At 42.6% G+C, this 16,457-nt stretch overlaps 1 protein-coding gene across 13 annotated transcripts in view; it reads left to right on the forward strand.

Moving 5' to 3' along the window:
- The window catches only part of CAMK2G (calcium/calmodulin dependent protein kinase II gamma), a 118,095-nt gene that overhangs the window by 50,436 nt on the left and 51,202 nt on the right, over nucleotides 1-16,457 (forward strand). For all 13 annotated transcript variants that reach the window (XM_027649369.1, XM_027649381.1, XM_027649368.1 and 10 more), the window contains one exon: nucleotides 3,201-3,260. In XM_027649369.1, coding sequence (XP_027505170.1) covers nucleotides 3,201-3,260 — 60 coding nt within the window. The remainder of the gene's footprint in view (nucleotides 1-3,200; nucleotides 3,261-16,457) is intronic.

Raw genomic sequence — 16,457 nt, forward strand, 5'->3', positions numbered from 1 at the left:
CCTTTATGTTTCCTAAAGGATATACTGTGTTTTAGGCAAGTTATAGAAATTACTTGTTGAATTTCATAGTTGTGTGAAAGGTGGAAATAGACCCAATGTCCCAGACCTGGGATACTGTAAGGTAGGTCGGATGTGTTGCCATGTTTCTGTTAGCTATGAGGTGTATATCCATTGTGCATCAAGAATAAGCAGCTCCACTCCACAAATGGCTTGCAGAAATAAGTTTCATCTCTGGGACAGAGGGAGGAGAAATTATTTTCTTTGCAAGCTCTTGGTAGGGTAGGGATCTTTTCATCGTAATTTTAATGTCATTAAGACTTTGCATTTTCAGGTTGAGCAAGAGCCTTTATAGAAGAAATGTTAAAGCCCACCCATTGACTGCTCTGTTGGACTGAAAAAATTTTGGGCATTTTGTCTCCTACGGGGAATAACCTTTGTCAGACCAGAGTAAGGTAGTGTCTCTGTGTTTATTCCTTATGTATTTAGATACCAGGTTGTTCCCCACAAGTACCAAATTGACTCTGCTGCTGATTTGACATGAGTCAAATGCCTACACTGTGCCAAAGGCCACCAAATGATGAAGATCTTTGGGGATGGGGTGGGGGAGCTACTTTCAAGTCACTGACTGGGCTATGTTCTGGTGCTGCCTGAAACACGATGGCAATCCTGCAGGAGCTGTGATCCTGTAGGACTCACGGCAGGAAACCCTCCGAGCCTGACCTTTCGCTGCTCTCAGTTGTGGTGGCTGACTGCTGCAGGCTGGTGCTCCCAAGGCTGGAGTGTGCTTTTTCTCTGTGAGTTGTGCTTGAGTTGGCCTGTTTTGTTGCCCTGGAGACAGAAGAGTGTGGTATGCTTTCCCCCCGACCAGAAATAGTTTCCTGTACCTTGTGACCAGAGTGCTGTACTCCTCCTCTGGTCTCCAGCCAGGCTGTGTGGTGCTGGAGGGATGGGGTGTGGGGTGATGACCTCTTGTCACAAGTTCTGGTGTGGCTGCTGCCCATGAACACTAGCTGCCCTGCCAGCTCCCCTCCCTCTGCATGATGGTGTAGAATTTCAGGGGAGCAATTGCTCTTGATTTACATCTCCCATGGCATTTTGATGGTTATGTCATTTTGTTTGAGCCTTGCTCCTGTCAGCTGTCTGTCCTGGCTGTCAGGACTCGGTGGCTGAGTAGCACGTGGTGAGCTCTTGCCTCTTCTTCCCTCTTTGCTCAGCTGTTTTTGCTGTCTGCTTCTCTGTGTCCTTGTACTTGGGAACAGATTCTCAGCAAGTGTAGCTGCGCACAAGGGCAATGTGATCTGGGTGGATGAAGGATCCCCTCCTGTAGAAGTTCCAAGTAGAGCTGGGAGGGAAGGTGGAGAATTTGCAAGACCCAAACGTGTGAGCGGGCTGTGGATAGTTTGTCTTAAACTGTTGTCCTGCTGTGAGAATCTCTCCCAAATGCAGAGTGTGCAGCAATATTTGTTACTTTGCAACTGCATTTTGCATAACTTCATTGGTGAGAGATGGTGCTAAAAGGGAAGCCAAGGCACCCCCACCCCTCCCTGGCAATGCAGGTGAGAAAGTGCTTGCACTGCACCAAGGCCTCAGGAGCGTGGAAGCTCTCCAGGCTTTCTTGCTGTCTGCTACTTTATTGGAGAGTGGTTCTGGCACAGAACTGTGAAATATATGCAACAACAACAATAACTTCCAGGACTGAGAACGAAGAAGAGATGAAAGCAGTAATTTACCTTCCCCCATTCCTGAACAGTAGCAGATGAGAATGTAAGCACATCTCAGCCCTATAAAGTATTAATTGGGACATTTTCTGCAGTTCAGCAGGGGAAAAGAAGACAGAAATCCTGCAATGCCCTGAGCTGCTATTCCCAGCCTGGGAGAGAAAAGTGTTCTGTGCTGAGATTTGGCACAGTCTCTGTGTTCTGCTCATGGGGAAGAGAACAGTTGCCCAAAGCTTCCTTTACAAAGAGAAGGGAAGACCATGCAGAGACTAAGGAGCTGAACAGGCAGCTTTCAGGCAGAGCAGTGCAGTGCAGCCTTGTTGAAATGGGTCTCTAGTGTGGTTCCTGTAAATGGGAGGATGCTGCATCCCTACCAGTGATCTACTGAGTAGTCCAGCCAGCCAAGGGTCCTGCTTCTTGTGTGTCACAAGGCTGCAGGGAAGGTGTGTTTTCGAGCCCATGTGCTGAAGATCTGCATGAAAGGAAATATCAAGAGTGTGCAGGGACTGCTGCTTCCCCTTGCTGTGTTCTTTTGATGGCTGGAATGGGGAGTCCGAGGATGGGAAGTTCTTGCTTGTCTCATTTTAGGCATCTGCTTCCCCGAAGTCTAGAGTTTAGTGTTTGCCAGGGCTGCTTAAAAGATTTTGTCTCCCTCAGATCCTTTTAGTCAATCTGTGCTTGTCCAATGTGAGCATTTCACATGAGAAGATGAGGCTTTTGTGGTGTAAATTCAGGACTCAGCCATTGCTGTAAAAATCTCAGTGGCTAAAAGACCCCCTGCTTCTTGGCTGAGAAGGGCGGAGTTGCTCTAGCTCCCTCTCCTTTCCTTGAACTTGCTCACGGGAGGAGAAACCATTTTTTACTCTCCTTGATATTTTTCTTTAATCCAGATGAATGTCGTGCTTGAACTGATGTTGCCTTTGGGCTGGAATAAGCATACTTAGCATTTGGGCAGAACTTCTTGCCTGGAGTTTTCTAAGTGCGTGATCAGCATTTCGCCAGCGAGTCTGTCCATGGGTACTGAAGTATGGTTACCTTTACAGTTCACTGAAGCTGGCAGAGTTCCCTACTTCATGTGATGGCTGTGCATTAGCAGGAACTGTGCATTTCCTTTTCCCATTTCATGTGAGTTATCTCTTTTCGTCCAACTCTCCAGCTTTGGAGAAGGGGTAAGTCTCGAAAGGGATGTCACTGCAAGTAACTTTGCGTATTTGAGAAGCTGATGGAAGAACTGTGTCTTTTGTTCTGCAGCTACTCCCTTTGAATCAAAGGATGCAATACCAGTTTAGCGCTAGTTCTGTAGTGGGAGCGGCAGCCCCGTCATCTGAAATGACTATGAGGTTTTGGGAGACAGTCGTGTTCCAGCAGTTCCCAGCCCTCTAGATGTCTGCTGAGTCACTGCGTTCCTCTCTCTGTCAAATATGAGCAAGAGCTTAGTTCAGAGTTGTAGTGTTTAACACCTTCTTTCTTATTCTCTTTCAGATCACCAGAAACTGGAACGTGAAGCTCGAATTTGCCGACTTCTAAAGCATCCAAATATTGGTAAAGTTCCTTGGGCTCAGAGGGATGGGGGTGAGACAGGAGCAGTAATGTTTCTCAGCTAGCATGCTGTAAGAGAACAGATGTATTCTGAACATTCACAACAACTCATCGAAGTTGCCTGTTGAAATCACCGCAGTTTCTCCATGACAAATTCTGCATATAACCCTGTTCCATTCCTTAGCATCCTGATCCAGATGTTCACCAAAGAGTGCCATGTTCCCATCTGCTCACCCATGCAGAGCTGTCCCTGCTCCTTGGGTGATGCATGACTCTTGTCTGCTCATCTGACAGTCTGCAATGGGAGTGAGGTGTTGTGTTGGTTTTTCCCACACCCATCTTCTGTTTCTTCTTCTTGGCCCTTTGTGGCATGTCAGTTTAAATGCTGTATTCAATAACATGCCAAAGTTAAAGGAGGGTGGGCTAATACATCAGCTCTTCTCATTACAGTGGCCACTTACTCTGAAAACAAGAGACCAAAAACAAATTGCCTGTTTTGATGGAAATGAGTACTGGAGTAAAGGGAATGGTTTTATCTAGGAATACAGGAAGAGGCAAAATAAGCCACAACATAAAAAACTACATTATTTATTGAACTGTAGAGAGAGAACATGGATTTTTATCTAGTTACAAAGCACCGTGGACATTTGGACCCTTAATAATCCCCTTTTTAGGTTTTTTAAAATAAGTAAAACCCTTAGGATCCTAGCTAAGATCTGATTTAATTTATTTAAGAAAACATTAAGAAATACCAAACTGCCAGCTTCAACCAAGCCACAGTTAAACATCCATACCTGGGAAACCTACCTTTCTTTTGCATAACTGTCAATGTAGATAATACTTTAAGGGTATTTGTCTGATCTCCTGACTTTCAGCTTCTCAGTCATTTGCTCCTATCATCTCAAGGCCTGGGAGAGGAAAGGTGCCTTAGAGCATGGACTAGCATCTGTAGCCTATTACATATGTGATGAAGAAGGAATTTCCACAAGCTCGGGACCTCACATAATGCAAAGCTCCTTAGTAGCAGCTTTTCGGCAGAAAGAGCTTTCTTGCATCTGAATGTACTTGTGGAGGTATGGCATGAGGAGAGGAGCAGTGGTCACTTTCTGCAGTAATTTGCACTGGTGAATATATTAGCCAGAATATTTATTTCTTGGCAATATTCACAATGACTAAAACTCTATTTATTGAGCTTCATTTGCCCTGTAAGACTTGCTGCACTTAGTTTAGTAGGTGATGTCACTTTTTATTTTGACCTTAACTTCACTTTAATCATCTCTCCTTTTTATAATTTCTTACATCTTTTCTTGCCAGACCTCTCACAAAGTAAATCTGATAGACAAGAAGAAAACCACTTTTATAAGTAAACTGCATGGAAAACAGAAACGTATCACATTCCTGTTCAATTCTACAGCTTGTTCCTCATCTGTGATGAGTGGTAATGCTTTTCTTCTGTTGTGGTTTGGAAAAGACAGTTTGGAGGAATGTCCATGGTTCTTGCATTTTCTACAAAGAATTTCTTGTCTTCCTAGAAAGAACAATTCTTCTTTTAAGAAAAGGAGCTAGTCATTGTAAACTCAATGAGCGCTCACAAATAGAAATAGAGGAATTAAGTTTTAGGCCTACAACAGAGATGAAGTGTGTTAAGACCTCAGGAAGTCATATGGTCCATTCAGCAGTCCTGTGAATACCTTTTATACCTGGCTGGTTCCAGGTATATTTGTTCTTAAAAACCTTTACCGCTTTCACAGCCCCTGGTGGCAGTCTTAAAAATTTTAATTTTTCTGTTGGATAAACATTAAAAACATCATTTGCTGCTCTCTTAGCTTGTTGTTTCTAGTTCTATCTGGAGTATCTGGGGAAAATAGTTTTTCCTTCTTGTAACAATCTTTTACATATTTGAAGACTGTTATCATGTCTCTTTTTAGTCTTTTTCTTCAGACTAAACAAACCCAGTTCTTTCAATCTTTTCTTATACGTCATGTTTTCTAGACCTTGTATTTTATTTTTTTTTCTTTTCTTCCCCCCCTCCCCCATCCTTCCCTGGACTCTCTCCAGTTACTTCATATCTTTCTGGAAATGCGATGCCCAAAACTGGACGCAGGATTCTAACTCAGGTCATGTCAGTGCTGTGTAGAGGGGGAAGAAGTACTTCACTGGTCCTACCAAAGATGCTCGTTTTGTACATCAGCCTTTGAAACTTGTCATGTAAATACACTGTTGATGCAAGTTTGTTTTCTGATACATTATTGCTGCTGACTACTTTCTGCACATCTTCTGGCAAGCAAATAATTTTTCCATCTATAGATGAGGGTTCCTACTGACGTGTACATTCATCTTTATTAAAACAAACAGGAAGAAATCCAGTCTGTGGGTTCCCCCCCTCCCCAAATTTGTCAAGACCATTTTGATTTATCTGTTGATAGTATAATAGGGTTGCAGCTCCCACAGTAACGTGGTCTTTAATAACAATGCCATATATTACATCATGTAGATAATTAATAACACTGTTGAATACTGTTGAATACTGTTGGAGTCTGGACAAACTCTTGAAGATATCCCTTGATATATTGTTCCAGTTTGACAGTGATCAATTTTGAGTATTTTTAGAATGAGTTGTATACACTATTGTAAACTAGTTCTGAATATGTGTTTTTTCTTAATTGCTTGTGGAAAGAGCACGTAAGATGCTGTCAGAAGCTTTGCTGAAGTCCAGATGCTACATGCACTGCTGCTTCCATATTCCTTGGACTTGTTAGGTTGTCATAGAAGGGAAACATGTTGTTCTGACACAGCGGTATTTTTTTCCCTTGAAATGTGTATTAGCAGTTAGTAATCACCTAGTTACTGGCATTCCATGTTGTAAACTCTTCTGGATGAATACTTGGTGTGTTGCCTCAGTGTGAGCTCTGTGCGTAACACTGCACAAACCATGAAGAATTCTGCAGATTTTGAACTTGCTTTCCATTTCAAGTTTTGTTGTTACTGTTTTTGTTCCAAATTGTGTTGCAGCAAATCCTGTTCTTCTGCAGTGACCTGACCCTGCAGTGAGTCTCGGGCAGAAGACTGAAAGTTAGGACTCTGTGAGGCAGGCAGGGTACACAGGACATAAAGTAAGCCTGTTGTTGAATTTGTGGTTCTTATGCATTTACTGCAGGACAGTTGATTCTGGACAGCAACACTTTGATAAAATAAAGATTACTTTAGATACAGAGTAATGGTGATATTTCCATTTCCTGTTGCTTTTTTGAAATGACTGCTTTCTGAGTTATCCTAACATGCCTTCATAAAATCTTAGACCCAATTATAGGCTATTGCTGTGTAGTTGGGTGTTTTGCTTGTCTTTAGATGCACATTATGGCCAAGGTAATCACAGTGGAGTAATCCTTCCAAGAGCTTGGTGTTGCAAAAGGTTTTTTTTGTCTGGACAAAAAAAAAGTTAACTTGAGATAATTTTCTTCTGATTTCCAATTCATGGTATGTACCATGTTGAATGTGTCATTATAACTGGTCAGACTTCAGTAGAGGAAGGACTACTTTCCCTAAGTTTCAACTTGTTCTTTTTCCTTCTGACAACTTCAAGAAAACTTTGAATTCTGGCCCAGAGAAGCCATTTGCCAGCCATGGTCACCAAATACAGCAGAACTGGAGAGAGATCAACCAGTGATCTGTTCATTTCAAAAAATGCACTCATTACTGAGGATATGGGTATGCTAAAGAGGCAGAAGGCAACATCATTAATCTGTCCATAAGCAGATAAAGTGCCTGTGGAAGTTGGGAAGAGTCATGGCTCTATGGGGAATTCCACTTCTTGAACAACTTACTGTTCAAGTGATTCACTTATGTATAAATCTTGTGAGCATTAGACATGGATGTGTTTGGGAACATGTAGAAGAGCTCTCTTCTCCCTTGATCTCTGCTTTGCTGGAAAGAGGCAGATTTCTATAAGCACACTCATAGCCCTGACTCTTCATTTGCACATGCTTTCCTGATTGTGCCAGTGAAACTTGTGCAATGGCTAAGATAAAATGAACTTCTGTTTGTTGCAGAGCTAAACTTACAATGTGTTGCATATTATCTCTTGCTTACTAGAACAGCTCTTTTGGTCTTCTGCTTAGTCAGTCTGTGTATTTAATTTTTAAATCTTGTAATTAATTCACTACAGGGATTCTCTTGTCAAAAATTCATTTTTCTTTTCCATGCTTCCTGCTATCCATTAAATGTTAGAACAGTGACAGAGCTGTGAACCCTAGTATTATCCTGCAGGCTTGTTCAGTGCAGATGAGAAGTTCAGGACAGTGCTGAATGTGACCTTCCCTGTCCTAGGACTCCCAAAGTAATAATGATGCAAAATTTGGTCAAAACCATCGTTCATAGTTTTGAAAACTCTTTTCTAGCATTCCTGTGTTCCTCTGCAAGAGTAGGATTGTTCAGTGTGACTTGGTCAGTGTACAGAGCAGAAGTCTGCTCTGTGCATGGATTTTGTCCATTGTGTTGTTAGGTATTACCTTTCTCCTAAATTTTCCTTGTTATGCCAGTCTAAATATGTGCCTCATCTTTGGATCTGTGACTAGTTGATCTGTGCTCTGTCTTAGATATTTTTAACCCAACTCTACATAGTTCTTTAATATCTTTTGTTCAGAGTTGGAACTGAGCACTTCTGGTTGGTCATTGTGCCCCAGCTCATGGCAGCCTTTGCTCTGAAGAACTGGATGCACTTGGGTCTAGAATAATAAAAATACATATTTTAAGAGAGCTTGGTAGTAGCCCAAGAGCCACAGCCAAATTCTGTTTCTGATTTCTGCCTTCATATACTCTGCTGAACTGCTTCAGAGTTAATTTCTTTGAGGGAATTTATAGCAGTGGTGAAATGCTGTCCTCAGCATCTATCAGAATTATTGCTTTTTCAGGTTTTCCTACTTCAGACTTCTTTTCCAAAATATACTTGCATCTGAATTCTTTTTACTTTAACTTCTATCTGTTGGCTTTTCTCAGCATAAACCACAATTTTGGACATGTCCTTATTTAAAATGGGAAGAAAATGGTATAGAAATCCCCTCTGAATTAGAAGAATTTCTTTTGATCTGGATGAGTCTTATTTCCTTTGACAAGTGGTCTTGGTTCTCCTAGTACCTCTGAGCTGTGGGAGCAATTTTGATGGATGCGTGTAAGAAAAGGCCTCCAGTCTGTGTGCCCTTAAATGATGGTTATGATCAAGGTGCAAAGTGGTGCAAAGACTAAGGAGAATGCTATCCTTCTGTGTACAGCCCAGATGGAGAATCCCACAACGCTCATAACTAACCTGTGTGGGAAACGGTGCATTGACCATGTCTGCAGACCTAATACTGGATTTGTTGTCTTAGTGGTATCAGCTACAACTTCAGGTTCACTCTTTCCTCATTCTGAGATACTAATCTTAACAAGGCCCTCAAATCTTCCCCCCTGCTGCCACTTGTAATGTTTTTCTATCACCTTTTCCTTAACAAGAGATCTGAGTTGCTTCCTTAGTGAACAAGAAAAAAACGTAGGCTGTGTTTTGCTATAAACAGCAGATTTCCTTGTTTTCATTTGGCTGCAGGCATCCAGACTGCCTTTGCAATTGGGACAGAAAGGATGTGATGTGCAAAGAATAGTTAAAATGCTGGGGATTATCCAGTGGTTTGGCCACTGCCCTATGGATACTCGGGGGTTTCCAAGTGTGATGCTCCCACGCATGACTGACTTCTCAAAGCTGCTGTCCTGTGATTTCTGTTGCTGAGGTACTGCTTCTGGTGCAGAGAGGGGATGGTGTGGGGAAGGTGGGGTGGGTGGAGAAGAGACCTTGTAGCAAGATTTATGCTTTGTGACTTTCTCAGTAACTGAGCATCTTTTCCTTTGAATTGTCATGGGTCTGTCTGAGAGGAAAGCAAGTTGCTGAGCTTCCTAAGAGGTCAAAAAATAATATTTGTGGACTTATGCCCTTAACCTGCTCTCCTCCTACCTTGCCAAAAAAAAGAAAAAAAGAAAAAGGGAAAAACCCAGCAACAAACACTCAAAAAACCTTCAAAGAAACTATCAGCTGGAGTGCACTCCTGCTGGAAAGTTTGAGCCTTTGAGCTGCAAGTTACCATTTATTGTTTGCAGTCCTTTCACTGCTAGAGATTTAGGTGCATACCTATGCATGTCTGCCTGATAGGATGTTCCCCAAAACCCCAGGCAGTCCACCTTTTTTTTTCTCATTCTGATTTTCACAGTTAATTCTTTCACTATTTTTTACCTCTTCATGTTTTCGTCTTTTACTGCCATCTCTTCCTATAGCTTTTCCTGTAGTTTTAAGAAAAACATTTCTCCATAAGCCCCCTCAATTCAAGAATGGAGGAAAAATTGCACTTTTTTCCTTGCCAGGGGTTATATTTATTCTGTGTGTCTCTCTGGTCTGTACTAGAGACATATTTGGATTACATTATTCATCTCTTTAGCTGTGAGATTTATCTGTATGCAAGCAACCCCTTAAAAAATAAATAGTGGGATGAGGGCCAGACTCAGTGCACTCAAAGGTACTGCAAAAATCGGAGGAGAATTCCTCTACTCCTCCCCTCCCCGCTCTATTTAGGATAGCACCAAGGAATGGAGGGAGCCTCCTTTGGGGTTCCCCCTGCCTGAGCCCTGCACGCAGCACGGGGGGCGGCTGCACTCGGGGGAAATTGTGCAAGCGACAACCTGCCCTTTGAACAGAGCTCGTGTCTGTGGGAAGGTGTCACGGCTGTCCTGGCAATGAGAAACAGGAGGTGTGAACATCAGGGTCCTTCAGAGAGGTTTGGGGGACGTCAGGCAGAACACCTGCCTGCATGGGCAGGAGCACTGCAGTGCCACAGCATCTCATCCCTGATGGCAGAAATACGTGTAGCCAAGTTGCAGAGCATTGTACGAGAGAGCTAAAATTTGTCATGGCCACTATCTTTATTCTGTTAATTCTAATAAAGTAGGTGTTCTCTGTGTATTTTCTTTGAGACATCAGTGAAGTCAGTTTGTTATTATTTTGGGGGTTTTTAGGAAAAGCTCTAATATAATGCCAGTGGTTATCAGAAGTACTTTGCTTATCTGCTATGTGGCTAATAGGAAATTATTAATAACAATTCTGGATAGTCGTGACTGCACTGTTATCAGGAAAGCAGGAAATATTTCTGTTAATGCACTCTTTTGGCTCATGTAGTGTTTAAGTAGGGCATACTAAATGTTATATATCATGCTAAACTTCAGCTTTTCAATACAAATTGTAAAATCAAAGGAAAAGTAACAGTTGGGACTGAAATGTATTTTAAAAATACTTTTTGTGTATGTGTATTTATTTATTTATTTTACTTTTGTTTTTTATCACTGCAGAAGGATGAGTTTCGTAATAGGAAAGGTACTGTTCTCCCTGCAGCTCCTTTCTAGGCTGTGAATTTCAATGCATAAAGGAATTTCCTGACTGGGCAGTGCTTTAGCCTCATTTTTTAGGGCTGGAGTGTTACAAAGGTTACAGTGAGAACAATGGTGAGGGGGGAACCCACCTCTGTGTGTGTCTGCCTTTTCACACTTCCTTAGGACTATTCCTTGTGTTTCTTTGCAGAGCTGGCAGCAACATCGTTCTGCCTGAACTGGAGCAGAGTGTTAACAAGTCCTTCTTCTCTTCCATTTTCCAAAGCTTTAGAACCGCCATTGGTGTGACATGCTGTGGACCTGGGGAGTCTACAGCAAGCTGGTGTACATCCAGCATACTGTGACCTCTGTGTCAGATTTTGGAGAGGAGGGAAAGAGTCCGTGTTCCTAAGAGACTGGTGAACAGCAGCCTGCTATGTCCTGTTAGCTAACTGTCCTGCTACCATTAGTTACTGTTCTGACAAAGCTGGTCATTAGCTGCTGGAACAGATGATTTCTAGAGGATTATTTGCATTACACAATTTAATGCTTTTTAATAGCGAATTTTTAATTAAAAGGAGAGTCTTTTGGAAGCAGCCTGAGCAGCTGCAGCTGAATTTTGCGTGTTTAATGTAATTAGAGAAACAGCTGGGGTGGGAGCTGAGCACCCAGCTCACAGGCAGTCACAGGTTGGTGGTGGCTCCTTGCGGGACAGACATCCCGAGTGATGTGAACCGTGCAGGAAGCGTCCTGGTGCTCAGCCAGGCTTGGAGGTGGTGGGACAGTTCCTGTCTTGGCTGCCCAGGCTGGTGAGCAGCTGGGGAAGCAGAGAGTGGGTGGTAGCCATCTGTGTCAGTTCACTTGTCACTTGTGCTGCCACGGACAGTAGTGCTCAGTTTGCAGTCTGTCGGGCCATGTGTATTTGTATCTATAGTTTCAGCACCTCCTGGCATGTTGGAGAATATCATTGGAAGAGGGCATCAGGTAGGTTTTAGCCTCCAGTTTTATTCTGCTTCATCTGACATGCAGAGTCTCTTGAAATACGCCCTTTGCAGTTGCTCTTACCTCCTCCATTTCTCCATGATACAGGCAACTTGTTGGAAACTGCTGAGAATTGAAGCTGTGGCTGTTTCTAATGAGCGACTGACCTTTAAATAACGTGATTCAGTCCAGAAGATCCCAGAGTACTTTTGAGTTTGTACTACTAAGGCTGCATGAAAGAGTTCCTGTGTTACAATTACCATGACCCAGGAAACAACCATAAATCTCTGTTGCCTTATATTGGCTCTGCTGCAGGTACTGCAACACAGGCAACTTACTGTAAGAGCCCCAAACATTACATAATCACAGCAAGTGATCTGTTGGTGCAGAGATAGTTGGCAAATACCATACTTTATGTTCCCATAGTATCAAAATGCTTTACATTTAAGAACACCAGTGAACCTAAATTTAGCAGACAAGATTACCTGTAGCTTCAACACTGTCCCTAAGGACAGGCAAAGACTGCTGGTATGTAGGAGCAAGCATATTTCAGATCACATTACCTTTTCCTAAGCAGAGATGAGTGATTGCCAGGTGAAGAAACTGGGAATTGTCCTGTGGAATTCTTCCTCTGTAATTGCCTTTTGTTGTCTTCAGAAACCTCTTTGCTGGCAGATACTTACTTGCAGCACGTTGCCAGAAATCACCCTGTGTTAACAATAGCCTGCCTGCTCCAACCATGGGCTGAACCCCTGGGCAACCCTGCTCCATTGTTTACTGTGGATGTGGGATACAGGGTAACGCTCATCCTGTGGTTTATGTGGCAGACATAAATGCTCCAGGCCTGCCGTGCTTGATATAAGAGTAAAAAGATAATAATATTCAGCACACTGGACAGAGTGAAAGGGAGATGTGGGGCAAAGCTAGGCTAGGCATATTGTGTTTGTTTCCCCAATATCAATTGACCTTATAGATGTGACCTTTTAAAAATGAGATGCCTGTTGCTTTTCCATGTCTTCTTATGTTCCTGTAGTTCAGGTGGGGTTTTGTAAAAACTGAAAGCTCTTTGCTGATCTCTTCATGATTCACTTCAACTTTTGCATTCACAGAGCCTTGCTGTGCATGACTCAGCAGCAATTTGCATTGGTTGTTAGGCTGGTGCAGTTTGATAGGAAGGAGATTTTGCTCTTATGCTCACTTGGTTCATATCACAGTCAGCAGAGATCTGTGGCTGTCTGTACAACATCACTTTATTCAAGCAGGGAATGTAAACCACGTTGCATGACTGTTACTGTATTGCTGTTTCTCACTAAAATACTTAATTTTCTGTAGTTATTATAATAGCCTATTAATGTTATTTCTTTCAAAAACAAAAACTGTATGCGCACGAGGATTTTGAAACACTTTGAAGTAGCAGCTTAAAGTTCTGCTCTTGAGGCAAGATTTCCAGTGAGTCTCTGAAGACAGCAGGCAGAGAAAAATAATATTCACAGCAGACGTTCTTAGAAAGTGCTTGAATTCCTGGTACACAGCTGCTGTTAGGTTCAGTAGCCGCAGCACATCCCCTTGAGCCACTCACTGTGGTATCAGGCTCTTTGCAAATGCTCTGGATTGCATTAGGGACTCAGACCTGACATACACACCCACACAAGACAGAAAATAACTTGCCTAACTTGCATCAGGCTGTGTCGAAGATCTGGGTTTTTGGGGAATGGGAGTGGTTTTGATATCACTGTTTTTTGGTTGTTATTTTTTCCAAAAGGCCAACTCTGTGGGAGATGCTTCCAGTACAGGAAGGACTAGTTTACATAGGATGAGGCTGGAGAGGAGACTGAGGGTAGAAAAGGATACTTAAACCAGTTAACTAGGTTGTGCCCTGTGTGTTGTGATGCATCACAGATTTCTAACTGTGCAGAATTACATGTGTGCATTTAAAACTGGAGGAACAGTTTTGGGTAACAGACTCTCATCACCCTTGGTGGAGTATCACTGCAGTACCAGATTCAGGACTCTATGTGATTAAAGTTAGAATTTTTACAACTTGCTGAAAACATTGTTTCATCAAGATGCTGTGCTGAAATGACTCCTTATTTCTCCCAGAAGCCATGTGCTTCTCGGAGATATCCAAGTGGTGATGCACACTTTCTGATGACCTACCAATCTGTAACTGATTCTACTCCTTTGGATAGCATTTGTTCTGGAAGTGCTTACTAGTGCTCTAGGGTTTTTTTATTTATTATTTCTAAAGTTATCAGTAAGACCTGGCAGTCTTACAAAATTAGATGTGCATGTGAACTCTACAAACCCTCTGTTTTTTGCGTGGATGGGACTTTTTCCTGTGCTCTGAAGGGACCTTGGGTAAAGTCTTTCACCATATCCTGTAACTGATTTAGTCCCTTGATGTCTGACTTGCTTCTGTTTTCTTTCTTACTCTCTTCTCTTTGTCTGTTCTTGTGAACCTAACAGTTGTAGTACATGCTCTTTCATCCATCAGAGATCTTTGAATGAGAAGAGTCATCAGGGGACTCCAGCTGTGTGTGGTGTTGGCAGGGTCTAATTTCCTACATCTATAAGACTCCTTGTGTTAAGAGTGTTTGGCTAGGAAGTAAATATGGTCTGAATTCCTGCTTCTGGGCAACAGAATGAGCGAATAGAAATAATCTACCTCATCTTCTGGTGAATAGAGTGAGATGAGGTTCCTTGGCAAGTACTGGTCTCTTTTGTAGTTTGGCTGTGTTTTGGAAGATGCTGTGTTGCTGTTGTGCAACTTCCCTCGTGCCACGACTTGAGACTTTTTGTGATGTGTGTATTTGTCTAGCCTGCTGTGCTAGACATAGACATCACTGCTCCCCTGACGAGAGAAAAAAAAAAAGGAGTGCTGTAATGTTTTCGAAGAAAAGGTTAACTGGCTGAGTACTTTTATTTCTCCATATTTCTTATCATGTATAACCAGGGTTTGGGCATACTTTGCCCTCCAGTATTTACATATTATTATATTTTTCACCCTCTTGTGTCGAAAGGTTACACAGATATGAGCAGCCTTTGTGAACTCTACTCAACTGCTTGGTTGAACCTGAACTTGTGGTAGTAGTAATGAAGTTGTCGGACAGTGTGTCAGAACCAGCAGCCTGTGAACAAATGGGATGCTCTTTTCATGGGAAAGTGTCTGAAACAGAGGACAGCCCAGTACTTGGGTTTCACTCTTGGAACTGGCCATTCAGGAAACCGTGTTCTGCCTTCAGGTGAAGGACACTTGCACAGGTTATCCTTAAGCAGAGAGAGCTCATTAGCACCTGCACAGTGGAGGTATCAGATGGTTTCTGATGTTTGTGTATCTTCATGATGAGTACTCACACAATGTGGATCATATTTGTGAACTAAAATGGAGAGGAGGCACAGAACCTTTTAAAATGTTTTTTATCCTTCAGTACTTCTAAATATATGCTATTTCATGGACTGGCTGAATAGTTTTGGAAAAAGCAGATCATGTGTTTAAGCTGATTGTCCCTAGTAGTTAGCACTGTATTAGAAAACAGGGCATTTTGACTTCATGTGTCAGCAGAGTGAACCATGGCATCAGAGCTGTCCATTGCAGTCTCCTTGCTGGTCAGGAAAGCTCTTGTGGTTCTGCAGGAGGGCAGGGAAGCAAAACGTTGCAGTGAAAGGGCACTAGTGTTCTTTCTATTCTGCTACTGGGTATTGTTTTTGTTTCTTCACGTCAGCATCACTATGAAGTAGGCAAGGACTGGAATTGAAAGTCATAGGTTTTGGTATATTCAGACTTTTCCTAATCCTTTTTGACTCCCCTCATTGCTGTCCCCCTTCACAATTAAAGCCTAATATTTTGAACTGTCACTAGTTATTCCTGTGCAGGGTGGTGGGGCCCAGTGTCATTTTTCCTGTAGCTTTTCGAGATTTTGCTATTCTACCATTACTCTCTGAGCTTTGTTACCTCAGCAGCTTAAATCCTGGGCAGATTTTGTTCCAGCATCGCTCTGGGCTGTTGTGAGGAGGCAGCTGCCTTGTTAAGTTAATGACCTGTGTCCTGCCTTCAAGGCCTTCTTTTGCTGTGCAGCCCTAGGGTGATGTACAGCGTCAGTATTTATGAACTGTCTCTGTCCTCCTGTCATGGTTCCTCACCTAAGGATGCGAGCAGTGTTTTTACTGTCCTTGAAGGCTCTTTTTGCTGCTTCTGCCAGTCTCTGCCAGCTGAATTGCTACTTCCTTCCCTTTTCATAATGTAGCTGACAAAATTGCTTTCCTCAGGACAAAGAAATAGCACCAATCAGCTCATTTGTGTTTCATTTTCTGATGTAATTTGCTGCCCACATCTTTGCGTCAAAGTTTATCTTTCACTGTTTCTCACTTCTACCTGCAGACATGTTTGTTGTTCCTTTTTCAAGACCACTGTTCTCAACCTGCTGGTGGCTGTGCTCCTCCTCTGTCATGATTTCATTCATGCCACTCTCTTCTCTGCTCACTGTTTCTTGCAGTGCTTTGGTGACCTTTCAGGTGCCAGAGGAAGGAGAATGCTTTTTCATGCCCACTGAGCGTCACCAGACATGACCTTATTAGCACATTCAGCTTTCCTTGAAGTTTCTCCATCTGTTCATAAGGTCTCTTCACAGACTTTTGCCTGTGTTCTGGGCCTCTGCTCTTGTTGATGTGCTTGTCTCCTACTTTCACCTCAGATAGTCTTGTTCACTGGAGTGAAAACTGCCCTGCATTGGGAATCTAAGTGTTTCAGCCACTTTCCATCTTGTTTCCAGACTTGAATGACAATCTTTTCTCCTAGGAAATACCTTTCTTCTCACTTGCATTTTTGTAATGCTGCCTCTT

The sequence above is a fragment of the Corapipo altera genome, unplaced genomic scaffold (genome assembly GCF_003945725.1).
Source record: "Corapipo altera isolate COAL_440 unplaced genomic scaffold, ASM394572v1 53, whole genome shotgun sequence".
Lineage (NCBI taxonomy): Eukaryota > Metazoa > Chordata > Aves > Passeriformes > Pipridae > Corapipo > Corapipo altera.